General features: G+C 51.3%; 2 protein-coding genes across 5 annotated transcripts in view; one reads left to right on the top strand and one right to left on the bottom strand.

The window, feature by feature from the left end:
* Positions 1–17,175, top strand: part of CTC1 (CST telomere replication complex component 1) — a 20,116-nt gene extending 2,941 nt beyond the window's left edge. For both annotated transcript variants that reach the window (XM_072149899.1, XM_072149898.1), the window contains 20 exons: positions 1,952–2,084; positions 2,393–2,710; positions 2,791–2,919; positions 2,992–3,218; positions 3,289–3,451; positions 3,523–3,672; positions 4,660–4,768; positions 4,876–4,957; positions 10,866–11,142; positions 11,213–11,302; positions 11,766–11,861; positions 11,935–11,996; positions 12,066–12,163; positions 12,233–12,395; positions 14,067–14,138; positions 14,433–14,577; positions 15,282–15,343; positions 15,420–15,582; positions 15,656–15,782; positions 15,860–17,175. In XM_072149899.1, the coding sequence (XP_072006000.1) occupies positions 1,952–2,084; positions 2,393–2,710; positions 2,791–2,919; positions 2,992–3,218; positions 3,289–3,451; positions 3,523–3,672; positions 4,660–4,768; positions 4,876–4,957; positions 10,866–11,142; positions 11,213–11,302; positions 11,766–11,861; positions 11,935–11,996; positions 12,066–12,163; positions 12,233–12,395; positions 14,067–14,138; positions 14,433–14,577; positions 15,282–15,343; positions 15,420–15,582; positions 15,656–15,782; positions 15,860–16,011 (2,818 nt within the window). In that variant the 3' untranslated portion in view covers positions 16,012–17,175. The remainder of the gene's footprint in view (positions 1–1,951; positions 2,085–2,392; positions 2,711–2,790; positions 2,920–2,991; positions 3,219–3,288; positions 3,452–3,522; positions 3,673–4,659; positions 4,769–4,875; positions 4,958–10,865; positions 11,143–11,212; positions 11,303–11,765; positions 11,862–11,934; positions 11,997–12,065; positions 12,164–12,232; positions 12,396–14,066; positions 14,139–14,432; positions 14,578–15,281; positions 15,344–15,419; positions 15,583–15,655; positions 15,783–15,859) is intronic.
* Positions 17,173–20,310, bottom strand: part of PER1 (period circadian regulator 1) — a 27,414-nt gene continuing 24,276 nt past the window's right edge. For 2 of the 3 annotated variants that reach the window (XM_072149895.1, XM_072149897.1), the window contains 3 exons: positions 19,062–19,293; positions 18,809–18,959; positions 17,173–17,667 (listed from right to left, as the gene is read on the bottom strand). In XM_072149895.1, coding sequence (XP_072005996.1) covers positions 17,536–17,667; positions 18,809–18,959; positions 19,062–19,293 — 515 coding nt within the window. In that variant the 3' untranslated portion in view covers positions 17,173–17,535. The remainder of the gene's footprint in view (positions 17,668–18,808; positions 18,960–19,061; positions 19,294–20,310) is intronic. The other variant, XM_072149896.1, reaches the window with a different exon arrangement.

Raw genomic sequence — 20,310 nt, 5'->3', positions numbered from 1 at the left:
TTCCCCCTCCTCCTCTTGTTGTTCCTTCTCCTGCGGCCTCTCTTCTCCTTCTCCTCCTCCTCCTGCGGTTTCTCTCCTCCTCCTCCTGCGGTTTCTCTCCTCCTCCTCCTGCGGTTTCTCTCCTCCTCCTCCTGCGGTTTCTCTCCTCCTCCTCCTGCGGTTTCTCTCCTCCTCCTCCTGCGGTTTCTCTCCTCCTCCTCCTGCGGTTTCTCTCCTCCTCCTGCGGCCTCTCTCCTCCTCCTCCTGCGGCCTCTCTCCTCCTCCTCCTGCGGCCTCTCTCCTCCTCCTCCTGCGGCCTCTCTTCTCTTCCTCCTCCTGTGGCCTCTCTCTTCCTTCTCCTGCTGCGGCCTCTCTCTTCCTTCTCCTGCTGCGGCCTCTCTCTTCCTTCTCCTGCTGCGGCCTCTCTCTTCCTTCTCCTGCTGCGGCCTCTCTCTTCCTTCTCCTGCTGCGGCCTCTCTCTTCCTTCTCCTGCTGCGGCCTCTCTCTTCCTTCTCCTCCTGTGGCCTCTCTCTTCCTTCTCCTGCTGCGGCCTCTCTCTTCCTTCTCCTGCTGCGGCCTCTCTCTTCCTTCTCCTGCTGCGGCCTCTCTCTTCCTTCTCCTCCTGTGGCCTCTCTCTTCCTTCTCCTGCTGCGGCCTCTCTCTTCCTTCTCCTGCTGCGGCCTCTCTCTTCCTTCTCCTGCTGCGGCCTCTCTCTTCCTTCTCCTGCTGCGGCCTCTCTCTTCCTTCTCCTGCTGCGGCCTCTCTCTTCCTTCTCCTGCTGCGGCCTCTCTCTTCCTTCTCCTGCTGCGGCCTCTCTCTTCCTTCTCCTGCTGCGGCCTCTCTCTTCCTTCTCCTCCTGTGGCCTCTCTCCTCCTCTTCCTTCTCCTGCTGCGGCCTCTCTCCTCCTCTTCCTTCTCCTGCTGCGGCCTCTCTCCTCCTCTTCCTTCTCCTGCTGCGGCCTCTCTCCTCCTCTTCCTTCTCCTGCTGCGGCCTCTCTCCTCCTCTTCCTTCTCCTGCTGCGGCCTCTCTCCTCCTCTTCCTTCTCCTGCTGCGGCCTCTCTCCTCCTCTTCCTTCTCCTGCTGCGGCCTCTCTCCTCCTCTTCCTTCTCCTGCTGCGGCCTCTCTCCTCCTCTTCCTTCTCCTGCTGCGGCCTCTCTCCTCCTCTTCCTTCTCCTGCTGCGGCCTCTCTCCTCCTCTTCCTTCTCCTGCTGCGGCCTCTCTCCTCCTCTTCCTTCTCCTGCTGCGGCCTCTCTCCTCCTCTTCCTTCTCCTGCTGCGGCCTCTCTCCTCCTCTTCCTTCTCCTGCTGCGGCCTCTCTCCTCCTCTTCCTTCTCCTGCTGCGGCCTCTCTCCTCCTCTTCCTTCTCCTGCTGCGGCCTCTCTCCTCCTCTTCCTTCTCCTGCTGCGGCCTCTCTCCTCCTCTTCCTTCTCCTGCTGCGGCCTCTCTCCTCCTCTTCCTTCTCCTGCTGCGGCCTCTCTCCTCCTCTTCCTTCTCCTGCTGCGGCCTCTCTCCTCCTCTTCCTTCTCCTGCTGCGGCCTCTCTCCTCCTCTTCCTTCTCCTGCTGCGGCCTCTCTCCTCCTCTTCCTTCTCCTGCTGCGGCCTCTCTCCTCCTCTACCTTCTCCTGCTGCGGCCTCTCTCCTCCTCTTCCTTCTCCTGCTGCGGCCTCTCTCCTCCGCCTCCTGCTGCGGCCTCTCTCCTCCTCTTCCTTCTCCTGCTGCGGCCTCTCTCCTCCTCTTCCTTCTCCTGCTGCGGCCTCTCTCCTCCTCTTCCTTCTCCTGCTGCGGCCTCTCTCCTCCTCTTCCGCCTCCTGCGGCGGCCTCTCTCCTCCTCTTCCGCCTCCTGCGGCGGCCTCTCTCCTCCGCCTCCTGCGGCGGCCTCTCTCCTCCTCTTCCGCCTCCTGCGGCGGCCTCTCTCCTACTCTTCCGCCTCCTGCGGCGGCCTCTCTTCTCTTACATTTTCTCTTTCCTTGCAGTCGTCCCCAAGGATTCCGGGTGTCGGTAACGGGTCACCTGTCATCTGTCACCTCACTGCTCACCATCCGCAGGAAGACTTTCTTCTTCTTATTCCTTCAGGATACAAAACAGTCTGTACCTATCATTGTACAGGTGAGTCTGTGTCACCCTGCAGGGGGAGGGGAAGACTCATAGCTCCTCCTCCTCCTTTCTGTATCACCCTGCAGGGGGAGGGGAAGACTCATAGCTCCTCCTCCTTCTGTCTGTATCACCTTTGCAGTGGGCGGGCTGACTCAAAGCTCCACCTGTATCCCCCTGTAGGAGGAGGGTCAGATTCTTAGCTCCTCCTCCTGCCTGTATCCCCCTGTAGGAGGAGGGTCAGACTCATAGCTCCTCCTCCTGCCTGTATCACCCTGCAGGGGGCGGGGCAGGCTCTTCATGTCATACACTATTATTTGCAGGTCCCCTCTAAGCTCTCGTGGTATCAGGCGTTAGAGGTCGGTGCCACGTATGAAGTGACCTCGCTGGCGGTGTCGTGTCTTCGTGGCTCTGCTCAGCGGGTGTTTGCTGTGACCTCCTCTTCCCGTCTCTTCTCTCGCCCTCCGCTTTCTCCCTCCTTATCCTCCTCCCCCGTCATGGAGAATTCACAAGAACTTTCAGGAGGACGATCCCCGCCAGGACCTTCTCCTCCTCCTCCCGGACCTTCTCCTCCTCCTCCTCCTCCACAGGAGAGGACGGCGCCAAGAAGACACAAGGAGGCCAAGACTTTAACCTACAAGGTGAGGATGATGGGGGTGATTGCTGCTGGGAGTTGTAGTGCATACCCCTTGTGTGATGTATGAGGTGTCTTCTCTCCCAGGGGGTGGTCACCAGGGTGCGCAGCGCCTCTGCGGGCCTGTATGAGCTGGACGGGGCGCTGCTGCTCTGCACGGCTTACACCCAGCTGCAGAACGGAGGGCGTGGCCTGAGAGTGGGCGCCAGGGTGGAGGTGAGGAGCCGGGTGAGGGGCGGGGCATGACGTGTACCCGCCCCCGCTCACCCCCCATGTCTGGGTTTGCAGGTTTTTGATGCCCACCTGCAGCAGTCTCCCAGCCCTCTCTTCCCGGCGCTGGTCCTCTCGTGCTGTCTCCGGAGTCGCCTGCGGGTGTGCCAGTTCTCTCGTCTCCACACCCCGTGCCCGCTCTTCTCCGCATCCGCTAACCTCTTCCTGCACCTCCTCTTCCGCCACCGCCTGCGGCTGCCCGAGTACCTGTGGGTGTGTCACGTCATGGAGCGGCTGCAGGAGAAGTGAGTGAGGGGGAGGAGCCTGAGGGGGCGGGGCCCTGACTACCCGACTGGTAATATTATTGTCGTGTAGGTTGTGCCCCCGGCTGGTCAGAGCGAGCTGCATCACCCGAGCCCCCAGCGGAGGGGGGCAGAGCGTCGCCCAGAGGTTGTTGTGCTCTTGGCCCGATGGGAGGAGAGAGCGAGACTTACAGGAGGAGATGGTGGCCGATCCACACGACTGTCCCCTACGAGAGGTAAGTCTGTGGTAAGGGCAGAGGTCGGCGGCCATGATGTACTGATAGCCCCTCTTCTTTTAACCCCTTAGTACTCCCCGCTGCCTCCTCCTTGGTGCCTCCCTCCTCTGTCATCGTTTCCGTCTCTGCTCTCGTCTCCCGATTCCCGAGGGGAGGAGTCACAAAGACGTCTGCACTGGTTCCACCAATCCCTGACATCTACAGACCTGTCCCCTCCTCACGTGAGTACACGACCCTACAGGGGGGCATAGATGGGGGTAATGAAGAAGGATGTCCCCAGGAGGGATGGGGCGGAGCATAACTTTTGTTTTTGCGTCATATTCCGCCCCTTGGGAATAGGGATGTGTACAGACTGCAGGGATGTGTTAGGTATTGTCCCTGGAGAGAGGTGGAATCAGACCTGTGTGTGAGTTGTTAGTAGCAGCAGGACTGTGATATAAGGATTTATGTGACAGGATTGCACTGGGTAATGTCCTCACACTGCTGTGCTCTGTGCTTTCTGCATTGACTTACTCCTCCTCTCTGACTTACTATTCAACCAGAAACCTGTTGAAGCTCTTACTTAGAGCAGAGGGGAGTGGCCATGGTCAATGCTGAGAGCCAAGAGAAGAGCAGTGTGAGGAGAGGCTACAGCTTTACAGTATAAATCCTTACTTCACAGTCCTCCATCTGCTAACAGCAACTTACACAAAGGTCATATTACGCAAATCTCCAGGGACAATACTTAACACTGTCAGCAGAGAGCGCAGCAGTGTGAGGACACACGCCCCCCAGTATTACAGTTGTGGACTGTACTTCCATATTTCACAGTCCTGCTGCTAATAACAACATACACAAAGGTCTGATCACACTTCTTGCCAGGGACAATACTCCACACTGGCTGCACAGAGCACAGCAGTGTGAGGACACCTCCATTGCACTTGGAGAAGCAAAAATCCTGAAATATATATCCATTTTTTACAGTCCCGCTGCTACTCACAATATACACATCTCTCCAAGGACAATATCTGACGCCAGTGGCAGAGAGCACAGAGCACAGCAGTGTGAGGATATTTCTCTAATGCACTTAGATAATCTACAATCCTGGGAAATAAATATATATATTGCAATCCTAACACCATACACATGTCTCCAGGGACAATACCTACCTGATGTGTGGTGTCCCGGGAGGTCCTCTGCAGTGTGTGACCCCCATCTTCTCTCTCCAGGTCCTCCTCGGGGTCCTTCATGCCTCCTCCTCGGGGTCTCTTCTATTAAAGGATCAGTCCTTCTCCCTGACCTGCCTGGTGGTACCGGCCCCTCCCCTCTGCTGGATCGGTACGCGACCTCCGACCTCTACTACTGACCTATGGCCTTACATGTAGGAGAGATGATGTCATAGACCTGTGTGTGACATCATCAGTGACTTGTCTTGTGTCCTGCAGGCTGCGTCCTCGAGGTTCAACATTATCGCCTGGTCACAGAGTATCTAAGGGTTAAAGACGATCCGGATCATCAGCGCAGCAGGTACCCCCCCCCCCCCCCCTAGTGCTATGTGTATATACCCCCCCCCCTAGTGCTATGTGTATATACCCCCCCCCCTAGTGCTATGTGTATATACCCCCCCCCCTAGTGCTATGTGTATATACCCCCCCCCCCTAGTGCTATGTGTATATACCCCCCCCCCCTAGTGCTATGTGTATATACCCCCCCCCTAGTGCTATGTGTATATACCCCCCCCCCCTCAGTGCTATGTGTATATACCCCCCCCCCCTAGTGCTATGTGTATATACCCCCCCCCCCTAGTGCTATGTGTATATACCCCCCCCCCTCAGTGCTATGTGTATATACCTCCAACTCCTCCTCCTCAGTGCTATGTGTATATACCTCCAACTCCTCCTCCTCCTCAGTGCTATGTGTATATACCTCCATCTCCTCCTCCTCCTCCTCAGTGCTATGTGTATATACCTCTATCTCCTCCTCCTCCTCAGTGCTATGTGTATATACCTCCATCTCCTCCTCCTCAGTGCTATGTGTATATACCTCCATCTCCTCCTCAGTGCTATGTGTATATACCTCCATCTCCTCCTCCTCAGTGCTATGTGTATATACCTCCATCACCTCCTCCTCCTCAGTGCTATGTGTATATACCTCCATCTCCTCCTCCTCAGTGCTATGTGTATATACCTCCATCTCCTCCTCCTCAGTGCTATGTGTATATACCTCCATCACCTCCTCCTCAGTGCTATGTGTATATACCTCCATCTCCTCCTCCTCAGTGCTATGTGTATATACCTCCATCTCCTCCTCCTCCTCAGTGCTATGTGTATATACCTCCATCTCCTCCTCCTCAGTGCTATGTGTATATACCTCCATCACCTCCTCCTCCTCCTCCTCCTCAGTGCTATGTGTATATACCTCCATCACCTCCTCCTCAGTGCTATGTGTATATACCTCCATCACCTCCTCCTCCTCAGTGCTATGTGTATATACCTCCATCTCCTCCTCCTCAGTGCTATGTGTATATACCTCCATCTCCTCCTCCTCAGTGCTATGTGTATATACCTCCATCACCTCCTCCTCAGTGCTATGTGTATATACCTCCATCTCCTCCTCCTCAGTGCTATGTGTATATACCTCCATCTCCTCCTCCTCAGTGCTATGTGTATATACCTCCATCTCCTCCTCCTCAGTGCTATGTGTATATACCTCCATCTCCTCCTCAGTGCTATGTGTATATACCTCCATCTCCTCCTCCTCAGTGCTATGTGTATATACCTCCATCTCCTCCTCCTCAGTGCTATGTGTATATACCTCCATCTCCTCCTCCTCAGTGCTATGTGTATATACCTCCATCTCCTCCTCCTCAGTGCTATGTGTATATACCTCCATCACCTCCTCCTCCTCAGTGCTATGTGTATATACCACCCCCCCAGTGCTATGTGTATATACCTCCATCACCTCCTCCTCAGTGCTATGTGTATATACCTCCATCTCCTCCTCCTCAGTGCTATGTGTATATACCTCCATCTCCTCCTCCTCAGTGCTATGTGTATATACCTCCATCTCCTCCTCCTCCTCAGTGCTATGTGTATATACCTCCATCTCCTCCTCCTCCTCAGTGCTATGTGTATATACCTCCATCACCTCCTCCTCAGTGCTATGTGTATATACCTCCATCTCCTCCTCCTCCTCAGTGCTATGTGTATATACCTCCATCTCCTCCTCCTCAGTGCTATGTGTATATACCTCCATCTCCTCCTCCTCCTCAGTGCTATGTGTATATACCTCCATCACCTCCTCCTCAGTGCTATGTGTATATACCTCCATCTCCTCCTCCTCAGTGCTATGTGTATATACCTCCATCACCTCCTCCTCCTCAGTGCTATGTGTATATACCTCCATCTCCTCCTCCTCAGTGCTATGTGTATATACCTCCATCACCTCCTCCTCAGTGCTATGTGTATATACCTCCATCACCTCCTCCTCAGTGCTATGTGTATATACCTCCATCACCTCCTCCTCAGTGCTATGTGTATATACCTCCATCTCCTCCTTCTCAGTGCTATGTGTATATACCTCCATCTCCCCCTCCTCCTCAGTGCTATGTGTATATACCTCCATCTCCTCCTCCTCAGTGCTATGTGTATATACCTCCATTTCCTCCTCCTCAGTGCTATGTGTATATACCTCCATCTCCTCCTCCTCAGTGCTATGTGTATATACCTCCATCTCCTCCTCCTCCTCAGTGCTATGTGTATATACCTCCATCTCCTCCTCCTCCTCAGTGCTATGTGTATATACCTCCATCTCCTCCTCCTCCTCAGTGCTATGTGTATATACCTCCATCTCCTCCTCCTCAGTGCTATGTGTATATACCTCCATCACCTCCTCCTCAGTGCTATGTGTATATACCTCCATCTTCTCCTCCTCAGTGCTATGTGTATATACCTCCATCTCCTCCTCAGTGCTATGTGTATATACCTCCATCTCCTCCTCAGTGCTATGTGTATATACCTCCATCTCCTCCTCCTCAGTGCTATGTGTATATACCTCCATCACCTCCTCCTCCTCAGTGCTATGTGTATATACCTCCATCTCCTCCTCCTCAGTGCTATGTGTATATACCTCCATCTCCTCCTCAGTGCTATGTGTATATACCTCCATCTCCTCCTCAGTGCTATGTGTATATACCTCCATCTCCTCCTCCTCAGTGCTATGTGTATATACCTCCATCACCTCCTCCTCCTCAGTGCTATGTGTATATACCTCCATCTCCTCCTCCTCAGTGCTATGTGTATATACCTCCATCTCCTCCTCAGTGCTATGTGTATATACCTCCATCTCCTCCTCAGTGCTATGTGTATATACCTCCATCTCCTCCTCCTCAGTGCTATGTGTATATACCTCCATCACCTCCTCCTCCTCAGTGCTATGTGTATATACCTCCATCTCCTCCTCCTCCTCAGTGCTATGTGTATATACCTCCATCTCCTCCTCCTCCTCAGTGCTATGTGTATATACCTCCATCACCTCCTCCTCAGTGCTATGTGTATATACCTCCATCTCCTCCTCCTCCTCAGTGCTATGTGTATATACCTCCATCTCCTCCTCCTCCTCAGTGCTATGTGTATATACCTCCATCACCTCCTCCTCAGTGCTATGTGTATATACCTCCATCTCCTCCTCCTCAGTGCTATGTGTATATACCTCCATCTCCTCCTCCTCAGTGCTATGTGTATATACCTCCATCACCTCCTCCTCAGTGCTATGTGTATATACCTCCATCTCCTCCTCAGTGCTATGTGTATATACCTCCATCACCTCCTCCTCAGTGCTATGTGTATATACCTCCATCACCTCCTCAGTGTTATGTGTATATACCTCCATCACCTCCTCCTCAGTGCTATGTGTATATACCTCCATCACCTCCTCCTCAGTGCTATGTGTATATACCTCCATCACCTCCTCCTCAGTGCTATGTGTATATACCTCCATCTCCTCCTCCTCAGTGCTATGTGTATATACCTCCATCTCCTCCTCCTCAGTGCTATGTGTATATACCTCCATCTCCTCCTCCTCCTCAGTGCTATGTGTATATACCTTCATCTCCTCCTCCTCAGTGCTATGTGTATATACCTCCATCTCCTCCTCCTCAGTGCTATGTGTATATACCTCCATCTCCTCCTCCTCCTCAGTGCTATGTGTATATACCTCCATCACCTCCTCCTCCTCAGTGCTATGTGTATATACCTCCATCACCTCCTCCTCAGTGCTATGTGTATATACCTCCATCACCTCCTCCTCAGTGCTATGTGTATATACCTCCATCACCTCCTCCTCAGTGCTATGTGTATATACCTCCATCTCCTCCTCCTCAGTGCTATGTGTATATACCTCCATCTCCTCCTCCTCAGTGCTATGTGTATATACCTCCATCACCTCCTCCTCAGTGCTATGTGTATATACCTCCCATCTCCTCCTCCTCAGTGCTATGTGTATATACCTCCATCTCCTCCTCCTCAGTGCTATGTGTATATACCTCCATCACCTCCTCCTCAGTGCTATGTGTATATACCTCCATCTCCTCCTCCTCCTCAGTGCTATGTGTATATACCTCCATCACCTCCTCCTCCTCAGTGCTATGTGTATATACCTCCATCACCTCCTCCTCCTCAGTGCTATGTGTATATACCTCCATCACCTCCTCCTCAGTGCTATGTGTATATACCTCCATCTCCTCCTCCTCAGTGCTATGTGTATATACCTCCATCTCCTCCTCCTCAGTGCTATGTGTATATACCTCCATCTCCTCCTCCTCAGTGCTATGTGTATATACCTCCATCTCCTCCTCCTCCTCAGTGCTATGTGTATATACCTCCATCTCCTCCTCCTCCTCCTCCTCAGTGCTATGTGTATATACCTCCATCTCCTCCTCCTCCTCAGTGCTATGTGTATATACCTCCATCTCCTCCTCCTCCTCCTCAGTGCTATGTGTATATACCTCCATCTCCTCCTCCTCCTCCTCCTCAGTGCTATGTGTATATACCTCCATCTCCTCCTCCTCCTCAGTGCTATGTGTATATACCTCCATCTCCTCCTCCTCCTCAGTGCTATGTGTATATACCTCCATCTCCTCCTCCTCAGTGCTATGTGTATATACCTCCATCTCCTCCTCCTCCTCAGTGCTATGTGTATATACCTCCATCTCCTCCTCCTCCTCCTCCTCAGTGCTATGTGTATATACCTCCATCTCCTCCTCCTCCTCCTCCGTGCTATGTGTATATACCTCCATCTCCTCCTCCTCCTCCTCCTCAGTGCTATGTGTATATACCTCCATCTCCTCCTCAGTGCTATGTGTATATACCTCCATCTCCTCCTCCTCCTCAGTGCTATGTGTATATACCTCCATCTCCTCCTCCTCCTCCTCAGTGCTATGTGTATATACCTCCATCTCCTCCTCCTCCTCCTCCTCCTCAGTGCTATGTGTATATACCTCCATCTCCTCCTCCTCCTCAGTGCTATGTGTATATACCTCCATCTCCTCCTCCTCCTCAGTGCTATGTGTATATACCTCCATCTCCTCCTCCTCAGTGCTATGTGTATATACCTCCATCTCCTCCTCCTCAGTGCTATGTGTATATACCTCCATCTCCTCCTCCTCCTCCTCAGTGTTATGTGTATATACCTCCATCTCCTCCTCCTCCTCAGTGCTATGTGTATATACCTCCATCTCCTCCTCCTCAGTGCTATGTGTATATACCTCCATCTCCTCCTCCTCCTCCTCAGTGTTATGTGTATATACCTCCATCTCCTCCTCCTCCTCAGCGCTATGTGTATATACCTCCATCACCTCCTCCTCAGTGCTATGTGTATATACCTCCATCACCTCCTCCTCAGTGCTATGTGTATATACCTCCATCTCCTCCTCAGTGCTATGTGTATATACCTCCATCTCCTCCTCCTCCTCAGTGTTATGTGTATATACCTCCATCACCTCCTCCTCAGTGCTATGTGTATATACCTCCATCACCTCCTCCTCAGTGCTATGTGTATATACCTCCATCACCTCCTCCTCAGTGCTATGTGTATATACCTCCATCTCCTCCTCCTCCTCAGTGCTATGTGTATATACCTCCATCACCTCCTCCTCAGTGCTATGTGTATATACCTCCATCTCCTCCTCCTCAGTGCTATGTGTATATACCTCCATCTCCTCCTCCTCAGTGCTATGTGTATATACCTCCATCTCCTCCTCCTCAGTGCTATGTGTATATACCTCCATCTCCTCCTCCTCAGTGCTATGTGTATATACCTCCATCTCCTCCTCCTCCTCCTCAGTGCTATGTGTATATACCTCCATCTCCTCCTCCTCAGTGCTATGTGTATATACCTCCATCTCCTCCTCCTCAGTGCTATGTGTATATACCTCTAGGACGTACGCTGTGTTTCTGGCCCGGGATGTGCGGGTCCTGCACTCCCCCCACCCCTCTTCCTCTCCGTGTTCGGGTCCTGAGGCTCAGCCACCGGTGAAGGTGCCCCGGCTGGAGGTGTCGTGGGTGCGGCGCCTCCTAGTGATAGAGGATGTGGAGGGCAGATGTCTGAGACCCGGTCGGGACGCGGAGCTGCAGTGTCGGGCCACAGCCTCATGGGTGGAGGCGGCTCCAGGAGACACGGGGGAGGCCGGGAGTTCAGACAAAAAGGCTTCAAAGGTCAGAGGTCATATAAGCTATTGTCCTTAAATTCTGTGTTATCTGCCGCTGACCCGGTGTCCCTGTGCAGGTTACTCTCCTCTTCTCCTCCTCCGCTCTGCGATGGTTTCCTTTCCTCCAAACAAACAGATCGTATCGTCTGATCGCAACAGGAGAGACGGTAAGATTTACATAACTCCTCCTAGCACTCTGTAGCACTCTGTAAGGGGGTGGGCATACTCATAGCTCCTCCTACTGTGTCATCCTGCAGTGGGATGGGCATATTTATAGCTCCTCCCCCTGTATCATCCTGCAGGGGCCTGGGCATGCTCATAGCTCCTCCCCCTGTATCACCCTGCCGGGGCCTGGGCATACTCATAGCTCCTCCTCCTGTGTCACCCTGCAGGAGGCTGGGCATACTCATAGCTACTCCTCCTCCTGTATCACTTGCAGGGGGAGGGGCATACTCATAGCTCCTCCTCCTGTATCACTTGCCAGGGGAGGGGCATACTCATAGCTCCTCCTGTATCACTTGCAGGGGGAGGGGCATACTCATAGCCCCTCCTCCTGTATCACCCTGCAGGGGGAAGGGCATATCCCTTGCTCCTCCTCCTCTCTGTGATCACATTGTGCGTTTGTTTCAGGACCGGGGGATATTTGAGCGTCTGTCGTCTCCTTCCTTGGTCTCTGCTCCTCGGTGTCTCCAGGTCCCTGCAGGCTGGACACTAGAAGATGTGGAGGTAAGTTGTCAGGAGGTGTCTGTGATGCCCCCACGCTGTGTGCACTGATGATGTGTCTCGTCTGTCTCTTTAGACGGCTCCTCTCTCGTCCCAGGTGACGGCCGCTCTGTCTATAGATGAAGCACTTACAGAGAGGTAAGTGGCTCCGCACATGAGGCCTAGTGCTGCCGTGTTGCATCCTCTTACAGATGTTGTGTCTTCCAGCTGCAGCGCCGCCCTGCTGGCTGTGACCGGTGTTGTGTCCATCCGCGCCATGTGTGACACCCAGAGGACAGTGACCTCCAGCGCTCACAGAGGTCCTGGTAAGAGAGGTCCATCTTCTCACCTGTGACCGGTCATGTCTGATGATAACGCCTTGTCCTCCTCTGCAGACTCCTTCCTGCCCCCCGGAGCCTCCATCAAAGTGACCCTGACACAACCCCAGAGCCAATCATCTGCAGCCGTCTACCTGGATGTCTCAGGGGGCCCCTACCCTCTAGGACTGCTGCCCGGGGCCACAGTAATGCTGCACGGCTTAGAGAGGAAGGTCTCCAGGTATCCCACATTACAGTGTTATACTCCAGAGCTGCACTCACTATTCTGCTGCTGGTGCAGTCACTGTGTACATACATGACATTACTTATCCTGTACTGATCCTGAGTTACATCCAGTGTTATACCCCAGAGCTGCACTCACTATTCTGCTGCTGGTGCAGTCACTGTGTACATACATGACATTACTTATCCTGTACTGATCCTGAGTTACATCCTGTATTATACCCCAGAGCTGCACTCACTATTCTGCTGCTGGTGCAGTCACTGTGTACATACATGACATTACTTATCCTGTACTGATCCTGAGTTACATCCTGTATTATACTCCAGAGCTGCACTCACTATCTGCTGCTGGTGCAGTCACTGTGTACATACATGACATTACTTATCCTGTACTGATCCTGAGTTACATCCTGTATTATACCCCAGAGCTGCACTCACTATTCTGCTTCTGGTGCAGTCACTGTGTACATACATGACATTACTTATCCTGTACTGATCCTGAGTTACATCCTGTATTATACTCCAGAGCTGCACTCACTATTCTGCTGCTGGTGCAGTCACTGTGTACATACATGACATTACTTATCCTGTACTGATCCTGAGTTACATCCTGTATTATACTCCAGAGCTGCACTCACTATTCTGCTGCTGGTGCAGTCACTGTGTACATACATGACATTACTTATCCTGTACTGATCCTGAGTTACATCCTGTATTATACTCCAGAGCTGCACTCACTATTCTGCTGCTGGTGCAGTCACTGTGTACATACATGACATTACTTATCCTGTACTGATCCTGAGATACATCCTGTATTATACTCCAGAGCTGCACTCACTATTCTGCTGCTGGTGCAGTCACTGTGTACATACATGACATTACTTATCCTGTACTGATCCTGAGTTACATCCTGTATTATACCCCAGAGCTGCACTCACTATTCTGCTGCTGGTGCAGTCACTGGGTACATACATGACATTACTTATCCTGTACTGATCCTGAGTTACATCCTGTATTATACCCCAGAGCTGCACTCACTATTCTGCTGCTGGTGCAGTCACTGTGTACATACATGACATTACTTATCCTGTACTGATCCTGAGTTACATCCTCTATTATACTCCAGAGCTGCACTCACTATTCTGCTGCTGGTGCAGTCACTGGGTACATACATGACATTACTTATCCTGTACTGATCCTGAGTTACATCCTGTATTATACACCAGAGCTGCACTCACTATTCTGCTGCTGGTGCAGTCACTGTGTACATACATGACATTACTTATCCTGTACTGATCCTGAGTTACATCCTGTATTATACCCCAGAGCTGCACTCACTATTCTGCTGCTGGTGCAGTCACTGTGTACATACATGACATTACTTATCCTGTACTGATCCTGAGTTACATCCTGTATTATACCCCGGAGCTGCACTCACTATTCTGCTGCTGGTGCAGTCACTGTGTACATACATGACATTACTTATCCTGTACTGATCCTGAGTTACATCCTCTATTATACTCCAGAGCTGCACTCACTATTCTGCTGCTGGTGCAGTCACTGTGTACATACATGACATTACTTATCCTGTACTGATCCTGAGTTACATCCTCTATTATACTCCAGAGCTGCACTCACTATTCTGCTGTGGTCTCTGTTCTCCCCCCAGGTCTGGCAGTGTCTACCTCCGCAGTTTGCCTACCACACATATAAGCATCTTGAAGCCACCGACGGAGAATCTGTAAGTTTTATTAAGTAGTTTCTCTATCGTACAATGAATGGGAAAATATTGAGCACCTGCAGGAGCTGAAATCAATCTTCTGCCTGGTCATGAGGCTTGTAGCTTTTACCTTCTCTGATACATTGTAACAAAGTGTCAGCACGGCTATAACATCTATTGATGTGTTGCTTCAGACTGGAGACAATTGTAACCAACCTTCATCTTTGAGAAGTCTTAGGCCTCTCTGTACATTTAATTCCCGCATTATTCACTGACAGAAATCAGAGGTCCTGAAACCCTGTTCTCTGCTTGCAGGGAGGAAGTCGCAGCGCCCCCTCTTGTGCTGCTCAAGCAGCTGACATGGAGTCCTGCGCCTCGGCGTACCCTGTGCTCTGTGACTTGTGTCCTCAGTATGACGCTGTACTGGGACTGCTCCACGTGTGGCAGCGCATTCATGCAGGTAAGTTCCAACACTGCTGTGCTCTGTGCCCTGTGCTCTGTACAGGCAGTGTTTGGTATTGCCCATGGAGGGATGTGTGATCCTACATGTGTAAGTTGTTACAATCTGCATTCATATACTGCAGGATTGTAGCTGAGGTGCAGTGGGGATGTGTCCTCACACTGCTGTGCTCTCTGCAGCCAGTGTTGGGTACTGACCCTGGTGGTACGTTTGTGTAAATTGTTAGTTGCAGCAGGACTGTGGCAATATATGAATGCATACTTCAGATTGCAACTTCTCCAAGTGGTCTGGGTTGTTTCCAGAGAGCACAGCAGTGTGAGGATCCACCCCCCAATACTAAGGCTGGAATATTAACCCATATCACAGTCCTGCTGATGCTGACAGCATACGCAATGGTCCTGAGACTGTACCTAACACTTTTTATCTTTTTTATGGTAATAACTTCTTAGATTCCCTTGTGAATTGCTCTGGGTATGTGTCCTCACACTGCTGTGCACTAAGCTCTTTGCAGTGGTCTGCTCTACAGCTTCTGTGCTGTAAGTAACTGATATTGTATGTAACAGCTACAGCTTTCAATCATAGCATCTAGGAGGGGCTGCGGAGCAGTTCTTTGCACAGAGCACAGCAGTGAGAGGACACTAAGTGTAGCTACAATTCTGGAGTAAAAATGTAAATGGGCCTTCTCTTTAACATGTAACCCGCAGGGAGCCTGTGAGCGCTCGCCCTCCTGCTCCTCTCATTCGGGGGTGTTCAGAGCCAAGGCCTGGTAAGTGTATAGTGACTGCCCCATGGAGGACCCGCGGAGCGCACAGCGTGGACTGACCCGTTCTTGTGTCTTGCAGCGTGAAAGCAGAGGACGGATCTGGAGAGGTGCAGCTCTACCTGCAGGATGAGGCCATCTTCCTGATGCTGGGAATCTCCCGTCGCCACTGGGAGGCTCTGCAGGGGCGTGTCCTGTCCAGGGGGAGGGTGGTAGTCAAGAGTCGGGGGCGGAGTGAGATGCCGGTAGGTTCCCGCCCCTGCTTAATGTGTGATTGTCGTTGGTTCTTGTAAGGTTTATCTCATTTGTGTCCTGCAGAGTGACGAGGACAGCAGAGACCCCCTGACAGATCATGTGACCTTCTTGATGACCCGCCCACTCATCTCCCGCCCCTTAGTCCTCACAGTTCGGCAGTGTTCTGGATCAGCAGGAGCCGTGACCTCAGGTGAGATCCGAATGGAACTTTCATCATGGAACTGACCCCTAATCATTACCTAAATGTCACGCGTTTTTCACCCCCAGCATCGGCACAGCTGACGCGCTTCACCCGGGGTGATAGGGAGTACATCACCCGAGTACCCGCAGCCCCCATCCTCACCTGCCTACAGCTCCAGGAGGCGGAGCCCCGGACCCTGTGTCACATGATCAGAGAGCGTAATCACTCAGGGAATTAATTACCGATCATGTTATTAGATAAAAAATTTTTATAACTTATTAAATTATTTTAAATTTTTTTTAATATATTGTGATTGTGGGTGAAAATATTCTAATATTGGGTATTGTCCCTGGAAAACAGTGTAATTATACCTTTGTGTATGTGGTTAGTAGCAGCAGGACTGTGAAATGTACATGATTGTGAAATGTTATATTACTCCAAGTACATTAAGGGAATATCCTCACACTGCTGTGCTCTGTGCTTTCTGCAGCTAGTGTTTGGTATTTTCCCTGGAGAGATGTGTAATCATACCTTTTTTGTATGTTGTTAGTAGTAGCAGCAGGACTGTGAAATATGGATTTATATTTGAGGATTGAAATTTCTCTAAGTGCACTGGAGGCGTGTCCTCACACTGCTGTGTTTAGTTTTCTGCTTTAAAGTGCTACACAAGCCCTCCCACCTGCATTGTCTAAATGTTGTATATTTTAACTATAAACCTGCTACAGCTTTTAATGAAACCGTTTTCAAGCAGAGGGTTATAGACTGTGGAGAAGCTTAGTGTAGGGGATAGCAGTGCGAGGACTAGTGCCTTTGAGGCAGATGCACTCCTGGAACATAATGTGTTTTTCATAGTCCTGCTGCTAACAACAAAGTACATCTATACATACAGGTATATCAAACACTGGCTGCAGAAAGCACAGCAGTGTGAGGATCCACCTCCAGTACTAATCGTGAAATATAAATCCATATTTCACAGTCCTGCTGCTGCTACTAACAACAGCATACACCATGGTCTAATTACACAGATCTCCAGGGACAATACCTAACACTGGCTACAGAGAGCACAGCAGTGTGAGGAGCCACCCCCAGTACTAATTCTGGAATATAAAACCATTTTTCACAGTCCTGCTGCTACTAAAAATAGACACAATTGTAACTTCTGGAATGTTTCCACAGCCTGACACTGCTGTTCTCTGTGCACTGAAATGCTTTATAGCCTCCTACCTTGAGTGAATGACTGTTTTGATACTCAAACCAGGAGCCTATTTCAGCTCTTATGCTGAGCAGAGGGGCGGAGCAATGGGGCTCTACAGAGCACAGCAGTGTGAGGACATGTCCTGCAAGAACTGTAATCCTCCGTCTTCTTTGTATCATAATAATAAACTATTCCACGAGAATAAAAAAGAGAACGTATCAGGGTTTTATTATGTACAGCAGCGGAGAACTAAGGACATGACTAGCGCCCCCTGTCCCGCACACACGACCAAGATAAATTATTATAAAAAAATATATTAAGAAGATGAACGTCCGTCCTGTCCCGTCACATTGTCCCTGTCTTGGAGAATGATGGCGGATAACTCGCGGCAGTTGTGGATTTGTGGCCCGTGGCGTTTCCTCGGGGCCTTGTTCCCTTGTCAGAGTCTCAGCAGAAGAGACAGGAGCCGCGGATCCTGACATCACTCCCTCCCACCAGTCCTGCTTGGGGGTCTCTGGTCATACATAAGGCATCTTAGGATAGTCGTTGAGTTGTGTGGGGAGATCTTCAGCCGGTTACCGCTGCCTCCCCCATGGTCCCTTCTCCTCCGGTTCGGCACTCCCCTCCCTCTTCCATCATGATCGACAAATCCAGATCGTCATCGTAACTTGGAGCATCTGGGGAGCAACCTGTGCAGGACTGAAGAAGACAACGATGAGTCATTATGATGCAGAAGTACCTCAACTCCGCGCCACCAAGCTCCACTGTAGGTTGGACTTCTCCTTCCATGGACCTTAACACCTACTCAAAAGCACCCAAGACCCTTTTGACTGGTACTTGAACTAAAGGAGTCCCTCAAATCTTGGTGTGTCTACAGATACTACAGTGTCAACTTCTGCAGGCCACACATTGGCCAGTCTTAGAACAAATGGTGTACGCGCCAGATTTCAGTAGAGACCACCAATAGGTCGATCAAATCACAGGCATAGTACTGGGTTGGACTATCATTAGAGACCCAGAAGACTTGCCAGGACTGGGACCACCACCTCATTTGTCCACCACAGCAGAGACAAGCCTGGCCTGTAGGTATCCATCCTTAAGAGGATATCACTAGAAGAGGACTGAAGGTCAAGCCATGAAGATCACCAGATTGCAGTGACATCAGAGGTGATCTCACATAGGAGCGTGACAGAGATGAGATCACCAAGTGGTAGTGACTGCCTCCTAGTGATCTACAGATAATGAGGTCAGTAGTAACATCAGAGATGATGATATCATCGGGAGACAATGACATTGGAGATGTAATCGTTAGCAGAAGGTGACATCATAGATGAGGCTGCCAGGAGACTCTGGCATCAGAGACGATGAGGCCCCCCGGTAGCCATGGACATCGGAGACGATGAGGCCCCCCGGTAGCCATGGACATCGGAGACGATGAGGCCCCCCGGTAGCCATGGACATCGGAGACGATGAGGCCCCCCGGTAGCCATGGACATCGGAGACGATGAGGCCCCCCGGTAGCCATGGACATCGGAGACGATGAGGCCCCCCGGTAGCCATGGACATCGGAGACGATGAGGCCCCCCGGTAGCCATGGACATCGGAGACGATGAGGCCCCCCGGTAGCCATGGACATCGGAGACGATGAGGCCCCCCGGTAGCCATGGACATCGGAGACGATGAGGCCCCCCGGTAGCCATGGACATCGGAGACGATGAGGCCCCCCGGTAGCCATGGACATCGGAGACGATGAGGCCCCCCGGTAGCCATGGACATCGGAGACGATGAGGCCCCCCGTAGACGGGTAGGTGATAAGTAAGCTATTCACATATTTACTCACTGTGATGTTGATGACGTGGGGTAAACGCCCTTTGCGGATCCAAGAATGGACCTCGCCCAGTTCCTTCTTCTGCTCCTCGCTGAATTTAGGTTGGTTTCTTTGGAGTTTTCGAAGCTTCTCACGATCTTCCTGAAGAACACTTTCAATATCTCTGTAGGGATAGGAGTGTGATGAGTAATGTTAGGAAATAACTGGGTCCTCCTTGAAGTAACTAAAACTTGATTTTGTAGTCTAACACTCTTAATGGTCTGACCTTGATGGGAGTTGATAGGACATCATGACTTCGTGGTCGGCATTGGCCATCAGAAGCCAGAGTGGGTCCTGCATGACGTATCTGATTACTTTTTGTTCCACCTCTTCCCGCTCTGCCTTTTTGACTCTTAAGTCGGTCTCTGAGGAGTCGATGCTTCCGAAGTATTTGCTGGTGTTGCTGCTTTCGCTGCTTCCTGGCGGGAAATTAGAAAGGATTCGATTGTACCAAAACTCTAGAAAATTAAAGTACGAAATTAGGGAAAGAAAATTTTTTGGAGAAACTGGATGACATAACGCCGCACAGTTCATACGCTACATCTTCTGAGACAGGGTGAGTCAGGCCGCCTCCACTTATACATATCATACAAGACCATGAAGAACTCTGGTTCTCCTTGTGGAGATCCAGTAGATATATAGGCAAAGCTCCCTGGGGAAAAAAAGTATGTAAATTAGCTATACTCCAAGTAGAACTGTCAGTACTACCTTAAGGTAACTACCATGTACGTCAATTCCTGATACATTCCTGAGGCATTGTAAAAAGTATTAAATCCCCTACAGTGGTCAGAGATTGTGCAAGTCTGATCTCTTGGTCAACAGCGTTACCATTTTAGAGAATGGGGAAGCCGGTTTAAAGATTGAGGTCTTTGCCTTGGACCTGGACTAAAGGTCACCAGGAGGCGCTGGCTTCAGAGAGGACGAGGTCACCAGGAGGCGGCAGCATCAGAGAGGATGAGGTCACCATGAGGCGGCAGCATCAGAGAGGATGAGGTCACCATGAGGCGTAGCTTCAGGAAGGACGAGGTCCCCAAGAGCCGGTGGCATCGGCGAGGAAGAGGTCACGAGGAGTCTGTGGCATCGGAGAGGAGGAGTTCACCAGGAGTTAGTGGTATCAGGGAGGTGGAGGTCACCAGGAGGCAGTGGCATTGGAGAGGAGGAGTTCACCAGGAGGTGGTGGCATTGGAGAGGAGATCACCAAGAGGTGGTGGCATTGGAGAGGAAGAGGTCACGAGGAGTCTGTGGCATCGGAGAGGAAGAGATCACCAGGAGTCAGTGGCATCAGGGAGATGGAGGTCACCAGGAGGCAGTGGCATTGGAGAGGAGGAGTTCACAAGGAGGTGGTGGCATTGGAGAGGAGGAGTTCACCAGGAGGTGGTGGCATTGGAGAGGAGGAGTTCACCAGGAGGTGGTGGCATTGGAGAGGAGGAGTTCACAAGGAGGTGGTGGCATTGGAGAGGAGGAGTTCACCAGGA

Source organism: Engystomops pustulosus, chromosome 4, assembly GCF_040894005.1.
Source record: "Engystomops pustulosus chromosome 4, aEngPut4.maternal, whole genome shotgun sequence".
Classification (NCBI taxonomy): Eukaryota; Metazoa; Chordata; class Amphibia; order Anura; family Leptodactylidae; genus Engystomops; species Engystomops pustulosus.
This window is presented reverse-complemented; position numbering and strand designations above follow the sequence as displayed.